This window comes from Pseudophryne corroboree, chromosome 4 (genome assembly GCF_028390025.1).
Source record: "Pseudophryne corroboree isolate aPseCor3 chromosome 4, aPseCor3.hap2, whole genome shotgun sequence".
NCBI classification, from domain to species: domain Eukaryota; kingdom Metazoa; phylum Chordata; class Amphibia; order Anura; family Myobatrachidae; genus Pseudophryne; species Pseudophryne corroboree.
In genome coordinates this window covers 336,268,025-336,286,472 of record NC_086447.1, presented here as the reverse complement: position 1 = coordinate 336,286,472, position 18,448 = coordinate 336,268,025, and the positions used below count along the sequence as shown (strand labels likewise).

The 18,448-nt window shown below is 43.9% G+C and overlaps 1 protein-coding gene across 1 annotated transcript in view; it reads right to left on the bottom strand.

The window, feature by feature from the left end:
* The window catches only part of LOC134910905 (probable cation-transporting ATPase 13A4), a 350,913-nt gene that overhangs the window by 115,552 nt on the left and 216,913 nt on the right, over positions 1 to 18,448 (bottom strand). The window contains exons 20-21 of the mRNA XM_063919292.1: positions 13,898 to 14,035; positions 6,374 to 6,453 (exon numbers count right to left, since the gene is read on the bottom strand). Of these exons, the coding sequence (XP_063775362.1) occupies positions 6,374 to 6,453; positions 13,898 to 14,035 (218 nt within the window). The remainder of the gene's footprint in view (positions 1 to 6,373; positions 6,454 to 13,897; positions 14,036 to 18,448) is intronic.

Here is an 18,448-nt window from a genome sequence, read left to right as displayed (position 1 = left end):
TCAATAGAACCAAAAATCGAGTCAACATGGACTCAAAATGCACAAAATTATACAAAAGCATTCCTATTGGCCAAAACATGACACGTGTACTGTATTATCCACAAACACCTTCATTCCTGGGCTAATTTGCATATCCATATTTTTTTTTAAATGAATTCGGTGCCTTTAAAAGCTATGATTTATGCAGCCAGAGTGCCCCAAATGCTTCTTTCCCATGTTTTTTCACATCATATTGAGGTTTGATTTTAAAATAGAATAAAAAATCAACCAAAAATCACCATTTTCAATAAAACCATCAGAAACAGTTCTATCTGATTTTAATTCATGTGGGGGTATATTTAATAAAAGTCAATTTTGGGTCTATTTAAATCGACCAGAATAGAACCAACATTCCCATAAAATTTACAGCAGTGTTTCTATTCAAAATACTGTATATAATTTACTAAGAGTCAATATTTTTTTTCCCATTCTGTTTTCGATGGTCCATTGGTTTCTATTTGAAGTTCAAAATGTGTTCTATTCACCCTCAATAGAACTAAAAATCAACTCAAAATGGGCAAAATTATACAAAAGCATTCCTATTGCCCAAAACATGATACATGCACAGTATTACCCAGAAACACCTTCATTCCTGGACTAATTTGAATATCTAAGTTTTTTTAAACCAATGCAGTGCCTTACAACAAAACATAATATATGCAGCCAGAGTGCCCCACATGCTTCTCTACCATGTTATTTCATCATATTGAGGTTTCAGACAAGCTTGATTTTCAGCTTCAGTCCATTTTGAGGTGGTTTGGTGGTGCATTTGAAAATTAGAAATTTACTTAAAGCAAAAAATTACTCAAAATCACCAGAAATTTGAATTCACAAACAAATAGTACTTCAAACATACCATCAGTACTTCCCCATAGACATCAATAGGAAAAGCTCATTTACTTAAAGCAGATTTGAAAATAGAACCTCAACAGAACCAAAAATTGACCAAAAATCACCAATTTCAATAGAACCATCAGAAAGAGTTCTATTTGGAATTGTCTGAAACCTCAAAAAGATGGGAAAAAAATGAGATAGAAGTAGAGCTGAGTGGGTCCAGTTCTCCGAGAGCCGGACTCACCCGAACATTGTGATCCAAGCCGGGATTCGAGTCTGGCCTGGGTTTTCCCACCTGACTCGGATCACAAATCGAGGCAAAAAAATGTAAATTCCCTGCGGGTTTTGGATTGTATGTAAGATGGTGATCGTGATTGTGCCATTTTACTCCACCAGGGGTACTGTGTTCCATCAAGGGGCTGGGACTGCTGTGTCCTCCAGGGGTACTCTCTCCATCCATGAAGGGGCTGCTGTATAATCATACAGTGTATACATATATTGTGAGTGACATTGTAGGTGCTCCATTCATTGTTGTACATAAAGGGGTCCTCTGCTAATCTAGTGGGGCTTTGCACCAGTTATAAAAGCTAAATATATAATTTAAAAGAAAAAAAAATTATGGTGCTAAACTCCAGTGTACTATTCTGTTATTTTTCTGTGACACTGCTGGTCAGACCCCAGTGTATAATCATATACGTACAGTATTGTGACACTGTAGATGGTCCACGCTTTGTTGTACATAAAGGTGTCCTCTGCCAATCTAGGGGTGCTCTGTGCCAGTTAAAAAAGCTAAATATATAATTTAGAATATATCCAGGTATATGTATATATATATATATATATATACACACACATATGTACACATACAGGTATATATATATATATATATATATATATATATATAATTTATTTAAAAAAAAAATTTTGGTGCTAAACCCCAGTTTACTATACTCTTATTTTTCTGTGACACTGTCGATCAGATCGTAGTGTATACTCATACATGTATTTAATTTGTGACACTGTAGGTGAAATTAAACCGCAGCGCTATTATTTCTGACTCAAACATATTGTATGGCACTGTAGGTTAAATTAAACCACAATGTTAGATTACTATTTCTGACTCATACACATATTGCGTGACACTGTAGGCAAAATGAAACCACAGTGTAATATATATTCTGACTCATACACGTATTGTGTGACACTGTTGATGGTACATTTTAACAAATCATGGTATGTGCTGTACCGCACTTGGTTCATGTTTGTTGATAGATATGGAGGACGAACAATATGAGGAGAGCAGGAAGCACATACTAGTGCTGCAGGTGCTGCCACTAGTCATGGCTATACAAGTCCATCAACGTCATTTACTAAGGCCGATGTCCGAGGGCATAGAGGGCTTAAGTCGGGGCATGTAAAATGAAAGAAGCAATTTAATTTAACAATGGTAAAGAAAAAACATCAAAGGAAAGTTATCTGCAGAGAAACAAGAAAGTGGCAAGGAAAGACCCAGGACTTGGCTTTTAAATGGTGGTTCTGCAACTGTCAGTGAGGCATATTCTTCTGCATCTCATGACGATGCAAGAACTTTTCACCCAGAGTCTAGAAAAGGTGTCGAAAAAATGAAAACCACTAAGGCAGTAGAACAAACTGTGCGTTCGGAAATGATCACACAATCCTGAGGAACGTTTAGGGGTGTCCATGTCAGCTATGTGTGAGTCTGACATTTCTCACAATGTCCTCATAGTGAAGCCTCTTTCACCTCCTTCTACCATTTCTGCACCATCTACACATGTGGGGAGCAGTAAAAGTAAAGACGGTGATGATGGGGGCATAATAGAAATGAGGAATTGTGTGTGTAAGTGGAACAGAATGAGGGGAACATGTGTGTACTACTACAGTATCTGACACTGAGGAAGTTGATGATTTTGTTTGTGTAAGTCAGCCACCAGTGGCTTCAGTTCTTGCCTGTGATAAAAAGAAAGCCATTGTGATGCCTGGGTGTAAGACCAAAAAAGACACCTCTTGGGTTTGGGATTTTTTTTATCAAAATCCCGACAATGTTTGTGAAGGCATCTGCTCCATTTGTTATGCCAAAGTTAGTAGAGGTAGGAACGTTAGCCATCTAGGCACCTCCTCCATGTTACATCATTTGCAGCGAGTTCATGAAATTTATTGTACACGATTATAATGTTATTACACCCTCATCACCAACCTCCTCATTAGTGATCGGAGGAAGTCCTTCCAAAAAATTGTTTTGTGGGGTCCCAAACAAAGCAAGCACGTCAGACACAAAAGTGTCAGTCCCTGTCACTTAAGTGCTTGGTTTGTTAAACTGTGCATGTCCTTTTTAATAGCCATCATAAGGGTGGGATGGAGGGGCCAAGGACAATTGCATATTGCACCACTTTTCACTTCTGCATTACTGTGTAGCAAGGTTTCATAGATGTACTATAAACTGCCGCCTGTTTGTTTCGCTGCTGTGTCGGTTAGTAACCAGCTTGCTCGCTGCAGCCTTTGGCCTAAAATGGATGAAAACAATATTGGGAGCTGTGAGGTGGTCAAAATGTTTTGAGGTGGTCAAAACTGTAAATGACTGGAAATACATGTTATTTGGTTAATAATACTGTAGGAACAAAAACAGACCCAAATTCAGTGATTTTAGCAGTTTTTATGATTTTTTGACACAAATACAGAACCAAAGCACACAAGGATGGTTTTGGCAAAACCAAACACAGATCCAAAACATGAGGTAGATACAGATCCAACACCCCAACCAAAACACTGGGGTCGGTGCACATCTCTAGAGAGAAGCATGTGGGTACTCTGGCTGCAAAATTAATGGCTCTTAAAGGCACAGCATTAATAAAAATAAAAAGTAGATATGCACATTAGCCCAGGAATGAAAGTGTTTCTAGGTAATACTGTGCATGTGTCAAGTTTTGGCCAATAGGAATGCATTTATAAAATTTTGTTTATTTATTTTTTTGAGTCAATGTTTGGTTCTATTGAGGGTGAATAGAACACATTTAGAACTTCAAATAGAAACCAATGTACCATTGAATACAGAATGGAACAAAATTTGGGCCTAATTCAGATCTGTTCGCTCGCTAGCAATTTTTTGCAGTGCTGCGAACAGACGCCGCCTATAGGGGAGTGTATTTTAGCTTTGCAAGTGTGCGAATGCGTGTGCAGCTGCCCTGTACAAAAACAGCTTGTGCAGTTTCTGAGTAGCTCTGACCTTACTCAGCCGCTGCGATCACTTCAGCCTATTCGAGCACGGAATTGACGTCAGACACCCGCCCTGCAAATGCATTGACATGCCTGCGTTTATCCAACCACTCCCAGAAAATGGTCAGTTGCCACCCACAAATGCCCTCTTTCTGTCAATCTCCTTGCGAACGGCTGTGCTAATGGTTTCTTCGCTAGAACCAGTGCACAACAACGATCCCCTTTGTAACCATACAGCACACCTGCGCATTGCGGTGCATATGCATACGCTGTAGTTACCTGATCGCCGTGCAGCACAAAAGTGAGCGAACAGATCTGAATTAGGCCCTTTGACTCTTAGTAAATGATCTATTTTGAATAGATGTTTGATTTTTTGCAGATGTTGGTTCTATTCTGGTCGATTTTAAATATACCCAAAATCAACTTTTAGTAAATATACCCCCACATGAATTAAAATAGAACTGTTTTTGATCGCTCTATTGAAAATAGAGATGTGCGGCGGACACTTTTTGTGTTTTGTATTTTGGTTTTGGTTGTAATTCCCCACTCGTGTTTTGGTTTTGGGTTGTTTTGACAAAACCACCCAAAACCGTGTTTTGGTTTTGGTTTTGAATCTGTGTGATTTTTGAAAAAAACCATAAAAACAGCTAAAATCACAGAATTTGGGGGTAATTTTGATCCTACTGTATTATTAACCTCAATAACATTAATATCCACTCATTTCCAGTCTATTCTGAACACCTCACACCTCACAATATTGTGTTTAGGCCAAAAGGTTGCACCGAGGTGGCTGTATGACTAAGCTAACCGACACAAGTGTGGGCACAAATACCTGGCCCATCTAAGAGTGGCACTGCAGTGTCAGACAGGATGGCAGATTTAAAAAAATATGCCACAAACAGCACTTGATGTAAAGAATAAAAAGAGATGCACAGAGGTTGCTGTATGACTAAGCTAAGCAACACAAGTGTGCGGCACAAACACCTGGCCCATCTAGAAATGGCACTGCAGTGTCAGACAGGGTGGCAGATTTAAAAAATAGGCCCCAAACAGCACATGATGCAAAGAAGAAAAAGAAGTGCACCGAGGTTGCTGTATGACTAAGCTAAGTGACACAACCACCTGGTCCATCTAGTAGTGGCATGCAGTAGTTGAATGTCGAAAGTGGCACTTAGTTTCTGAAACTCTGCTACCTATATGCAATGTTGAGTTCATGCCATTCTGCTATGCAAGTACAATCGTGAGAATGTGACACCCTACAATGTGTTCCTCCATATGCCCCTTATTCATTGATATCAGTGCCAGTGGGTAATTCTGAGTTGATTGCAGCAGGAACTTTGTTAGCAGTTGGGCAAAACCATGTGCACTGCAGGGGGGGGCAGATATAACATGTGCAGAGAGAGTTAGATTTGGGTGGGTTATTTTGTTTCTGTGCAGGGTAAATACTGGCTGCTTTATTTTTACACTGCAATTTAGATTTCAGTTTGAACACACCCCACCCAAATCTAACTCTCTCTGCACATGTTATATCTGCCACCCCTGCAGTGCACATGGTTTTACCCAACTGCTAACAAAGTTCCTGCTGCGATCAACTCAGAATTACCCCCATAGTTCAAACAGCCTTTTTAAGCATTTAAAACATTTCTGACATTCTATACACCTAAGTGTAATCCTCAGTGGCGAGAAACTGTGACAGTACTTTTATATCTGTGAAGGTTAATGAGCTTTCTATTATTATTATTATTACCAGTTATTTATATAGCGCACACATATTCCGCAGCGCTTTACAGAGAATATTTGGCCATTCACATCAGTCCCTGCCCCAGTGGAGCTTACAATCTATATTCCCTATCACATGTACACGCACACACATTCACGCTAGTGTTAATTTTTGTTGGGAGCCAATTAACCTACCAGTATATTTTTGGATGTTGGGAGGAAACCGGAGTATCCGGAGGAAACCCACGCAAGTACGGGGAAAATATACAAACTCCACACAGTTAGGGCCATGGTGGGAATCGAACCCATGACCTCAGTGCTGTGAGGCAGTAATGCTAACCATTACACCATCCGTACTGCCCAAATTATAACATAACAATACATCAAATACAAAAAAATTAATGTAAGAGAGAAACAATCAGAGACGATATAAATTGTATTTGTAAAAATACAATTATTTCATTATTCTATTTTGCTGAGAATAGTACCAGTACAATGTCAACAAACTATATGTGAAGATATTGCACAAGAGAAAAAAAAAATCACTTACTCAATTTTTTGCAAATCTTCAATAATGCTTGTTTTTTGTTGTGGTGTCATTCTTCCAAAAATAGTTCCATTAAGAAGAATCTGCAAAACAAGAAATATTTTTTTAAAAATATCACCATCATCGTGACACTACACATTCCACCATCATAGTTGTTCCCAAATCCAATAAGGACCCCAAAATTTGTGCCAATTACTGCCCCATTGCCTTACTAAGCAAGGACATTAATCACTTTGCTATGATTCTAGCAGATTACCCATCTGACTGAACTCATAGGGCGGTATTCAACTGTTTTGGGCGCCCGTTCTGTCTAACATGACGAGAGATTGCGGGGCGCAATTCAGTTATTTTATTTTCGTACCATAAAGTTCGGGTTTAGCCGTGTAGAGCAGCTAAACCCGACCAAAGTGCTTGGCAATATTGCGAAAAATGCCATTTGGGCACCCAAACGGGTCACCTTTTACGCATCTCAGCTCACCACCCCCGGGAAGTGCGAGCCGAAATGCGGATGCCGACAGCCATCACTCTCGAACTGAGGTACAGCTGAATAGCTCTGATGGGCGCCATCTAGTGGCTGCCGGCAGGCAAAATATTTCAATTCTGCCCATAGTAGACAAGCTCTCGTTAACACTAGAGTAACCATAGATTTCATATCATATAAATTGTTCCAAGATCCTAGACACAGATAAAGCCTTTGATAGGCTCTCCTGGCCATTTATGTTCCAAATTTTGGTGGTTTTTTTTTTGTTATTTTCTTCAACCCGTTCAAGATTTTTATTATGCTCAATCTTCTTTGGTCTCGATGAATGGCTTTAACTTCTCCATGTGTGGTATCAGTAATAGGACTAGAGAGGGCTGCCCTCTCTCACCTCCTCATCTATGCAGTTTGTATTGAACCTCTTGCAGCTAAAGTTTGTCAGATACAGGATGTAAAAGAAATTCAGATTACAAGTAGATAATATAAAATTTCCCGATTTGCAGATGACATTCTTTTAACTTTGCCCTAAACTCAGCTCTCCCTTCCTAACTTGCTTGATGAACTTCAGAGGTTTGGCCTCCTTTCCGGCTACAAATTAAACAACTTCAAATCTGTAGCACATACTCTCCACATTCCTCCTCATACTGAGAAGCTGTTGAAACTCAACTTTTATTTTTCAATGGTGCACTCCCGCAATTTGGTATTTAGGTGTTTCTCTTACCAAATTTTTTTTTTTTTATCTGGGCAATTGTATTTGTGTCCAAAAAAATAAGAATTTACTTACCGATAATTCTATTTCTCATAGTCCGTAGTGGATGCTGGGGACTCCGAAAGGACCATGGGGAATAGCGGCTCCGCAGGAGACTGGGCACAAAGTAAAAGCTTTAGGACTAGCTGGTGTGCACTGGCTCCTCCCCCTATGACCCTCCTCCAAGCCTCAGTTAGGATACTGTGCCCGGACGAGCGTACACAATAAGGAAGGATTTTGAATCCCGGGTAAGACTCATTACCAGCCACACCAATCACACCGTACAACTTGTGATCTGAACCCAGTTAACAGCATGATAACAGAAGGAGCCTCTGAAAAGATGGCTCACAACAACAATAACCCGATTTTTGTAACAATAACTATGTACAAGTAATGCAGACAATCCGCACTTGGGATGGGCGCCCAGCATCCACTACGGACTATGAGAAATAGAATTATCGGTAAGTAAATTCTTATTTTCTCTAACGTCCTAGTGGATGCTGGGGACTCCGAAAGGACCATGGGGATTATACCAAAGCTCCCAAACGGGCGGGAGAGTGCGGATGACTCTGCAGCACCGAATGAGAGAACTCCAGGTCCTCCTCAGCCAGGGTATCAAATTTGTAGAATTTAGCAAACGTGTTTGCCCCTGACCAAGTAGCTGCTCGGCAAAGTTGTAAAGCCGAGACCCCTCGGGCAGCCGCCCAAGATGAGCCCACTTTCCGTGTGGAATGGGCTTTTACAGATTTTGGCTGTGGCAGGCCTGCCACAGAATGTGCAAGCTGAATTGTACTACAAATCCAACGAGCAATCGTCTGCTTAGAAGCAGGAGCACCCAGCTTGTTGGGTGCATACAGGATAAACAGCGAGTCAGATTTTCTGACTCCAGCCGTCCTGGAAACATATATTTTCAGGGCCCTGACTACGTCCAGCAACTTGGAATCCTCCAAGTCCCTAGTAGCCGCAGGCACCACGATAGGTTGGTTTAAGTGAAATGCTGAAACCACCTTAGGGAGAAATTGAGGACGAGTCCTCAATTCTGCCCTGTCCGTATGAAAAATTAGGTAAGGGCTTTTATAGGATAAAGCCGCCAATTCTGATACACGCCTGGCTGAAGCCAGGGCTAACAGCATTACCACTTTCCAAGTGAGATATTTCAAGTCCACAGTGGTGAGTGGTTCAAACCAATGTGATTTTAGGAATCCCAACACTACATTGAGATCCCAAGGTGCCACTGGAGGCACAAAAGGAGGCTGTATATGATGTACTCTCTTGACAAACGTCTGAACTTCAGGTACAGAAGCTAGTTCTTTTTGGAAGAATATCGACAGGGCCGAAATTTGAACCTTAATGGACCCTAATTTGAGGCCCATAGACAGTCCTGTTTGCAGGAAATGCAGGAATCGACCCAGTTGAAATTCCTCCGTAGGGGCCTTCCTGGCCTCGCACCACGCAACATATTTACGCCAAATACGGTGATAATGTTGTACGGTTACATCCTTCCTGGCTTTGATCAGGGTAGGGATGACTTCATCCGGAATGCCTTTTTCCTTCAGGATCCGGCGTTCAACCGCCATGCCGTCAAACGCAGCCGCGGTAAGTCTTGGAACAGACATGGTCCCTGCTGGAGCAGGTCCTGTCTTAGAGGTAGAGGCCACGGGTCTTCCGTGAGCATCTCTTGAATTTCCGGGTACCAAGTCCTTCTTGGCCAATCCGGAGCCACGAGTATAGTCTTTACTCCTCTCCTTCTTATGATTCTCAGTACTTTTGGTATGAGAGGAAGAGGAGGGAACACATACACTGACCGGTACACCCACGGTGTTACCAGAGCGTCCACAGCTATTGCCTGAGGGTCCCTTGACCTGGAGCAATATCTGTCCAGTTTTTTGTTGAGGCGAGACGCCATCATGTCCACCTTTGGTTTTTCCCAACGGTTTACAATCATGTGGAAGACTTCTGGGTGAAGTCCCCACTCCCCCGGGTGAAGATCGTGTCTGCTGAGGAAGTCTGCTTCCCAGTTGTCCACTCCCGGAATGAACACTGCTGACAGTGCTATCACATGATTTTCCGCCCAGCGAAGAATCCTTGCCACTTCCGTCATTGCCCTCCTGCTTCTTGTGCCGCCCTGTCTGTTTACGTGGGCGACTGCCGTGATGTTGTCCGACTGGATCAATACTGGCTGACCCTGAAGCAGAGGCCTTGCCTGACTTAGGGCATTGTAAATGGCCCTTAGTTCCAGGATATTTATGTGAAGTGACGTTTCCATGCTTGACCACAAGCCCTGGAAATTTTTTCCCTGTGTGACTGCTCCCCAGCCTCTCAGGCTGGCATCCGTGGTCACCAGGACCCAATCCTGAATGCCGAATCTGCGGCCCTCTAGGAGATGAGCACTCTGTAACCACCACAGGAGAGACACCCTTGTCCTTGGAGACAGGGTTATCCGCTGATGCATTTGAAGATGCGATCCGGACCATTTGTCTAGCAGATCCAACTGAAAAGTTCTTGCGTGGAATCTGCCGAATGGAATCGCTTCGTAAGAAGCCACCATCTTTCCCAGGACCCTTGTGCACTGATGCACTGACACCTGGCCTGGTCTTAGGAGTTTCCTGACTAGGTCGGATAACTCCCTGGCTTTCTCTTCCGGGAGAAACACCTTTTTCTGTACTGTGTCCAGAATCATCCCTAGGAACAGCAGACGTGTCGTCGGAATCAGCTGCGATTTTGGAATATTTAGAATCCATCCGTGCTGTCGTAGTACTATTTGTGATAGTGCTACTCCGACCTCTAACTGTTCTCTGGACCGTGCCCTTATCAGGAGATCGTCCAAGTAAGGGATAATTAAGACGCCTTTTCTTCGAAGAAGAATCATCATTTCGGCCATTACCTTGGTAAAGACTCGGAGTGCCGTGGACAATCCAAACGGCAGCGTCTGAAACTGATAGTGACAGTTCTGTACCACAAACCTGAGGTACCCTTGGTGAGAAGGGCAAATTGGGACATGGAGGTAAGCATCCTTGATGTCCAGAGACACCATGTAGTCCCCTTCTTCCAGGTTCGCTATCACTGCTCTGAGTGACTCCATCTTGAACTTGAACCTTTTTATGTAAGTGTTCAAGGCTTTCAGATTTAAAATGGGTCTCACCGAGCCGTCCGGCTTCGGTACCACAAACAGCGTGGAGTAATACCCCTTTCCCTGTTGTAGGAGGGGTACCTTGATTATCACCTGCTGGGAATACAGCTTGTGAATGGCTTCCAATACCGCCTCCCTGTCGGGGGTAGACGTTGGTAAAGCAGACTTCAAGAACCGGCGAGGGGGAGACGTCTCGAATTCCAATTTGTACCCCTGAGATACTACCTGCAGGATCCAGGGGTCCACTTGCGAGTGAGCCCACTGCGCGCTGAAATTCTTGAGACGGGCCCCCACCGTGCCTGAGTCCGCTTGTAAGGCCCCAGCGTCATGCTGAGGACTTGGCAGAAGCGGGGGAGGGCTTCTGGTCGTGGGAAGAAGCTGTCTGTTGCAGTCTTTTTCCCCTTCCTCTGCCCCGGGGCAGATATGAGTGGCCTTTTGCCCGCTTGCCCTTATGGGGACGAAAGGACTGAGCCTGAAAAGGCGGTATCTTTTTCTGCTGCGAGGTGACTTGGGGTAAAAAGGTGGATTTCCCAGCCGTTGCCGTGGCCACCAGATCCGATAGACCGCCCCCAAATAACTCCTCCCCTTTATACGGCAATACTTCCATATGCCGTTTGGAATCCGCATCCCCTGACCACTGTCGCGTCCATAATCCTCTTCTGGCAGAAATGGACATCGCACTTACTCTTGATGCCAGAGTGCAAATGTCTCTCTGTGCATCTCGCATATATAGGAATGCATCCTTTAAATGCTCTATAGTCAATAATATATTGTCCCTGTCCAGGGTATCAATATTTTCAGTCAGGGAATCCGACCAAGCCACCCCAGCACTGCACATCCAGGCTGAGGCGATTGCTGGTCGCAGTATAACACCAGTATGTGTGTATATACTTTTAAGGATATTTTCCAGCCTCCTATCTGCTGGCTCCTTAAGGGCGGCCGTTTCTGGAGACGGTAACGCCACTTGTTTTGATAAGCGTGTGAGCGCCTTATCCTCCCTAGGGGGTGTTTCCCAACGAGCCCTAACCTCTGGTGGGAAGGGATATAGTGCCAATAATTTTTTAGAAATTAGCAGTTTTCTGTCGGGGGTAACCCACGCTTCATCACACACTTCATTTAATTCATCTGATTCAGGAAAAACTACGGGTAGTTTTTTCACACCCCACATAATACCCCTTTTTGTGGTACTTGCAGTATCAGAGATGTGCAAAACCTCCTTCATTGCCGTGATCATGTAACGTGTGGCCCTACTGGAAAATACGTTTGTTTCTTCACCGTCGACACTGGAGTCAGTGTCTGTGTCTGGGTCCGTGTCGACCCACTGAGGTAACGGGCGTTTAATAGCCCCTGACGGTGTTTGAGACGCCTGGACAGGCACTAACTGAGCTGCCGGCTGTCTCATGTCGTCAACAGTTTTCTGTAACGTGCCGACACTGTCACGTAATTCCTTAATTACGGCCATCCATTCAGGTGTCGACTCCCTAGGGGGTGACATCACCATTATAGGCAATTGCTCCGCCTCCACATCATTTTCCTCCTCATACATGTCGACACACACGTACCGACACCCAGCACACACACAGGGAATGCTCTGATAGAGGACAGGACCCACTTAGCCCTTTGGGGAGACAGAGGGAGAGTTTGCCAGCACACACCAGAGCGCTATATATGTATAGGGACAACCTTACAATAAGTGTCTATCCCTTATAGCTGCTTATATCTGTTATTTTGCCAAATAAGTGCCCCCCTCTCTTTTTTACCCTGTTTCTGTAGTTGCAGGATGCAGGGGAGATTCTGGGAGCCTTCCTACCAGCGGAGCTGTGTGGGAAAAATGGCGCTGTGTGCTGAGGAGATAGGCCCCGCCCCCTTCACGGCGGGCTCTTCTCCCGCTTTTTTCTGGAAAACTGGCAGGGGTTAAATACATCCATATAGCCCAGGAGCTATATGTGATGTATTTTTCGCCAACTAAGGTAAATTCATTGCTTCCCAGGACGCCCCCCCCCAGCGTCCTGCACCCTCAGTGACCGGAGTGTGAAGTGTGCTGAGAGCAATGGCGCACAGCTGCAGTGCTGTGCGCTACCTTATGAAGACAGGAAAGTCTTCTGCCGCCGATTTATGGACCTCTTCTTGCTTCAGCATCTGTAAGGGGGCCGGCGGCGCGGCTCCGGGACCCATCCATGGCTGGGCCTGTGATCGTCCCTCTGGAGCTAATGTCCAGTAGCCTAAGAAACCCAATCCACTCTGCACGCAGGTGAGTTCGTTTCTCTCCCCTAAGTCCCTCGATGCAGTGAGCCCGTTGCCAGCAGGTCTCACTGAAAATAAAAAACCTATTTAAACTTTTACTCTAAGCAGCTCAGGAGAGCCACCTAGATTGCACCCTTCTCGTTCGGGCACAAAATCTTAACTGAGGCTTGGAGGAGGGTCATAGGGGGAGGAGCCAGTGCACACCAGCTAGTCCTAAAGCTTTTACTTTGTGCCCAGTCTCCTGCGGAGCCGCTATTCCCCATGGTCCTTTCGGAGTCCCCAGCATCCACTAGGACGTTAGAGAAATGAAAATAAAGGTGAGGCTTGCAAAGGACAGCATATCCTGTGAAGCCTCGCCCCTTGTAGCAAAGACACGCCCCTTTTGTGGGAGTATGCACTAATGTACCTCCAGATGTGTCCAGATCCATTGTTGTCATGATGCGCACACATCACAGTAATGGTATGCAGTGCTATGCTGCGTATGTGTGCAATTGCGTGTTTGTCATTTTTGTTTGTCATACACACGCTCACATCATGAATACCGCAAGTCGCATGCAGCAACAATGGATCTGGACACCATGGTACCCCCCTGTAATTTTTTTCTAGATCTGCTCCTGCTTGCAGGGGTTCAGTAGGATGTGGTCAACTACCAGGTATGTGGTGGCTGCCATTCATAAAATATATGGACTAAGAAAAGTGCAACCCTGTCCTCCATCACATACCTGATCCTAAAGATGAGTGGTACAGTATGCACAAGTAACATTTGGCCTAGGCGTGCCATGGAGAAAATGCTGATACTCTAGGGCGCTGTGATTCAAAGAACCTTTGGAACCACTGATATAATCCCATTAAGCACTCTTCCCCAAATCAATCTGACAGGATAACAAGGCTTATTTAGTGATGGATTGCTCACAATTAAATACTTACATCAGGTACTAAAGCAGGCAGATGTTGCGTGATAATTTCATAAGATTTTCCACTCATAGCATAATGGTAGTTCCCTGTTCTTGTAGCAAAACACCAATTGTTATCAGCGGCCATGGATATGACATTCCTTACTGTGTTCTGAAAAATATAAAAGAAGGGAGTTATTTCATTACAATATTATATTCTTGATGCCTTTTGAAAACATGGTTGAAAACATCTTCAAATAAAAATCACCATAAATTGATAATATGAATCTACAAGAACAAATGCTAGTGTTCTTTTAATGCAGTTATGTCTAAACACTTTGGGTCCTATGTTCTAGGGCTCCATTGTTTTTGCAGGGAGGATGGGAAGGAGAGCATAATAATGACTCCTTTCACCCAAGCACCTCAATGACTGGCTCCACTCATGAACCTTATACCCCTTTTCCACCTGCGAGCACGGGTCGCAGCCGGGAGCCTGACACGGGAGCTGCCCTGCTGCGACCCGTGCTCAGCCCCTTTCCCATCAGCAGTCACCAACTCTGCATATTGCCGGGTTGGTGACGCTTCTAGTGACGCGGCAGGGGCGGCGCTAGGAGATCACATGATCTCCCAGCGCCGCCCTTCCATACAATGAAAACGGGAGCCGTGTCGCATCGACACGGCTCCCGTTTACACTACAACCCTACCCGGATCATTCCCGTGTCCTACCCAGGTAGATAGCCGGGTAGGATTCACGGGTCACTTGATCCGGGTTTTTGCGGGGGGACCCTTTTCCACTTGCAAAGAACACGGGTAAATGCGCGCCCCGTGCATTTACCCGTGTTTTTTGAGCTAGTGGAAAAGGGGTACTAATGATGTCTGCACAACAAGGTGTTCAAAGGAAAATATGGAGGAAAGAGTGAATGTGATGCTCTTTCTCCATATTTTTCTTGATACTGCGACAGAGACGGCATGCTTTTATATGAGGTTAATGTGGAGCAGCAGGTGTGTGCAGAGAAGGAGCAATAAACAGCATGGTGTAATGAGATCCAGTCCAGGTTCTCCTAGGACTAGTGGTAAGTCACGAACAAGGCTAATTAGCAGCACCTGACATCTGCCTTTAAAGTTGTGTCAGTGCAGCTCCACAGGCTTCCAATGGTGAACCAGTCACCCGAACGATAGGCTGGGGGTGTGGGGTTATGAAAGGAAGTTATTGATGGCAGAGTGTTGCATAGGGATGTTAGACCACACAACGGCATTTAACCAGGATGATTGTTTTATTCAGATAACAGCGATAACAACTTGTAGTATATAGATGTTCTGCAGCAGCAGGAACTCACAGTATACAGTACATGTGAAGCAGTACAGCGAGAACACAGCGTCTCAGTACACAGAGGATGCGGCTGTATACACACAGGGTGCGGCTGCAAGGTAGATAAGGTCACACACTGAGGAGATCAGAAGCTGCACGTCAGTGCAGTTGTCTCTCCCAGAAAGAACTCTCTCTCGCACTGTGAGGAAGCTAAGCACCTCCTCCTGCACTGAGGTGACACTAGGAGGGAAAACACTAGAGCAGGGAAGCTGCCTTTAGTGCTGGGAATGGAGACAGACTGCAGAGTGATCCACTGTCTCACTGTCTAATACTTTCCCTTGCTCAAGGCTGTCTCTGATTACATACATTTGCATAACACTTTATCAAAAACATTTCTCAATAAAGTGTTCCTGTTACCGAAAACACATTAATAAAGCATAGTAAGCAAACTGTAAAACAAATCAACATTTCTCAAAAGTATTTCAGTCCACATTTTGTCATGAACATAGGTGGTCATTCCGAGTTGTTCGTTCGCTAGCTGCTTTTAGCAGCATTGCAAACGCTAGGCCGCCGCCCTCTGGGAGTGTATCTTAGCTTAGCAGAATAACGAACGAAAGGTTAGCAGAACTGCTACTAAATAATTCCTTGCAGTTTCTGAGTAGCTCCAAACCTACTCATAGATTGCGATCACCTCAGTCCGTTTAGTTCCTGGTTTGACGTCACAAACACGCCCTACGTTTGGCCAGCCACTCCCCCATTTCTCCAGCCACTCCTGCGTTTTTACCGGGCACGCCTGCGTTTTTTAGCACACTCCCTGAAAACAGGCAGTTTCCGCCCAGAAACACCCAATTCCTGTCAATCACACTACGATCACTCGAGCGATGAAAAAACATTGCTCGAGCTTGTGCAAATCTCCAAAGTTTTGTGTTAAATTACTGAACGCATGCGCGCTGCGTACCATACGCATGCGCATTTTCCACCTAATCCCTCCGTTGCGAAATACGGCAACGAGCGAACAACTCGGAATGACCACCATATTCAGCAAGTGTGATGACAGTACCTTTGTCAACATATCAGCAGCATTGCTCTCGCTTGCTATGTAATCCACATTGACAGACTTGTTTTCCACTAACTCATAGATAAAGTGATGTCTAATGGCAATGTGTTTGGGCCGTCCATAATACTTGGTGCTGGAAGACAAATCAATTGCTCCCTTGTTATCACACGCATTGTTGATAGTCTCACTGTGATAAAAAAAAGGCTAAGCTCACATAAAGTCTACTTTATCCAGAAACCTTCTTCTGCAGTTTCTGTAAGTGCCATGTACTCCACCTCAGTAATGGATAGGACAACAGTGGGTTGCTTTTTGCTCACCCAGCTGATGGCTGCACCTGCCAAAACAAACAAGTATCCCATGTAGGAACAACGGTCATCCTCATCTGATACCCATTCAGTATCACAGAAAACTTTCAAAGTCGTATCTTTTGACTCTGTAAACACCAACTTTAATGAACTTGTACCTTTCAGATATCTCAAGATTCTTTTGACTGTAATCCAGTGTTGCCTCCCAGGGTTACTTGCAAACAGGCTTGCCCGGCTCACTGCATGTGTGATGTTGGGGCGAGTCCCAATACTTGCATACATTGAGCTGCCCACAGCATTTTGATAAGGAACCTCTCTTATTTCCTCTATCTCCTCCTGGCTGGTTGGTGACATGGCCTTTACAATCTTTATGCTTTTGTCAATAGGAGTTCTCACTGGTTTTGCAACAGGCATTCCATACATTCCATACTTGTGAAGTATTGCTTCAATATATGTCTGTTGATCAATTGTAACAGTCCCATCTTTCAGGTTTTGTTCAATTCTCATGCCTAACAAATTATTTGCAGGGCCCAGATCCTTTAGCTTGAATCTTTATTTCAGCTGCTGTTTTACATCAGTAATGTGCTCTTCTTGACCTGCTAGCAATACTCAACACATACACAACTATGATGAACCGCTTTTCTTCTATAGTTTTGTGATATATTCAATGATCAGTCTCTGACCTAAGAAAGTTCATCTCTAGCAGCACAGCATCCAGCTTTACATACCAACAATGACCACTTTGCTTTAGGCCGTACAAAGATTTCTTCAAGAGGCAAACTTTTCCCTCTTGGAACATACTATCGTCATAATGTTCAGGTGGTTCCATATAAATCTCCTCAATTAACTCTCCACTTAGGAATGCAGAATCAAAGTCTAACTGGTATAATAATAAATCATGAAGTGTAGCAATGGCAATGACTAACCTCAAGGTCCTGTACCTTGCAACAGGTGAAAAGATCTCTCCGTAGTCGATCCCGGATTTTTGTGGGAATCCTTTAGCAACAAGGCGGGCTTTATAATTAGCAATAATCCCGTCCGCATTCAGCTTTCTGCAAAAGACCCACTTGTTCTTGATTGTCTTACGGTTATTCGGCCTGTCAACTACAGTCCATGTACTGTTATCATCCAGAGCTGACAGCTCTGTATCTATTGCGGACTTCCATTATTTTCAGTCGCTACTTGATTTTGCTTCCTGTAAATTTTGGGGTTCACAGTAAGCTATATTTGCATATTCCTCACTGTAATCTTTTTGATGGAACACCTTTATTGCTCCTCATGAAACTTCTGTTTCCTAATTGGGTATCCGCATTAACACTTTCAGGTTCAGACACGTTTTCTGCTGCCTGTACATCCAGCAATACATATTGTTGATGTGATTCCTGTTCCAGTGATTGGTGCTGTCTCATGGAACACCACATCTATAGACTTTAGAAGACATTTGTTTGTAATGTCCCAAAGCCTGTATCCTATGCTTTCTTCACAGTATCCTTGCATAATACATTCCACTGACTTTTGACCTAATTTCCGTCTTTTCTTCTTAGGTATATGTGCATAAGTTTTATGGCCAAAGACACAGAGATGATTGACAGCTGTCTTTTACTTGGACCACACCTCCAGTGGCATTTTACCTTTTATGGATACTCTGGGTGCACGGTTTTTTAAGATACTCTGCAGTAGACACTGCTTCCACCAAAAAGCTTTTCTCCAGGCATGCGTAACTCAACATAGTCCGTGCCCTCTCAACAATTGTACAATTTGCACACACACCATTTTGTTCTGGCATGTAAGCAATTGTTAGTTGATGCTGTATGCCATATTTTTTCAGGAATTGTGCTAAAACTCTGTTGGCATACTCTCCGCCATTGTCGGATCTCAAGACTTTTAATTTTAGACCCGTCTGAGTCTCCACCA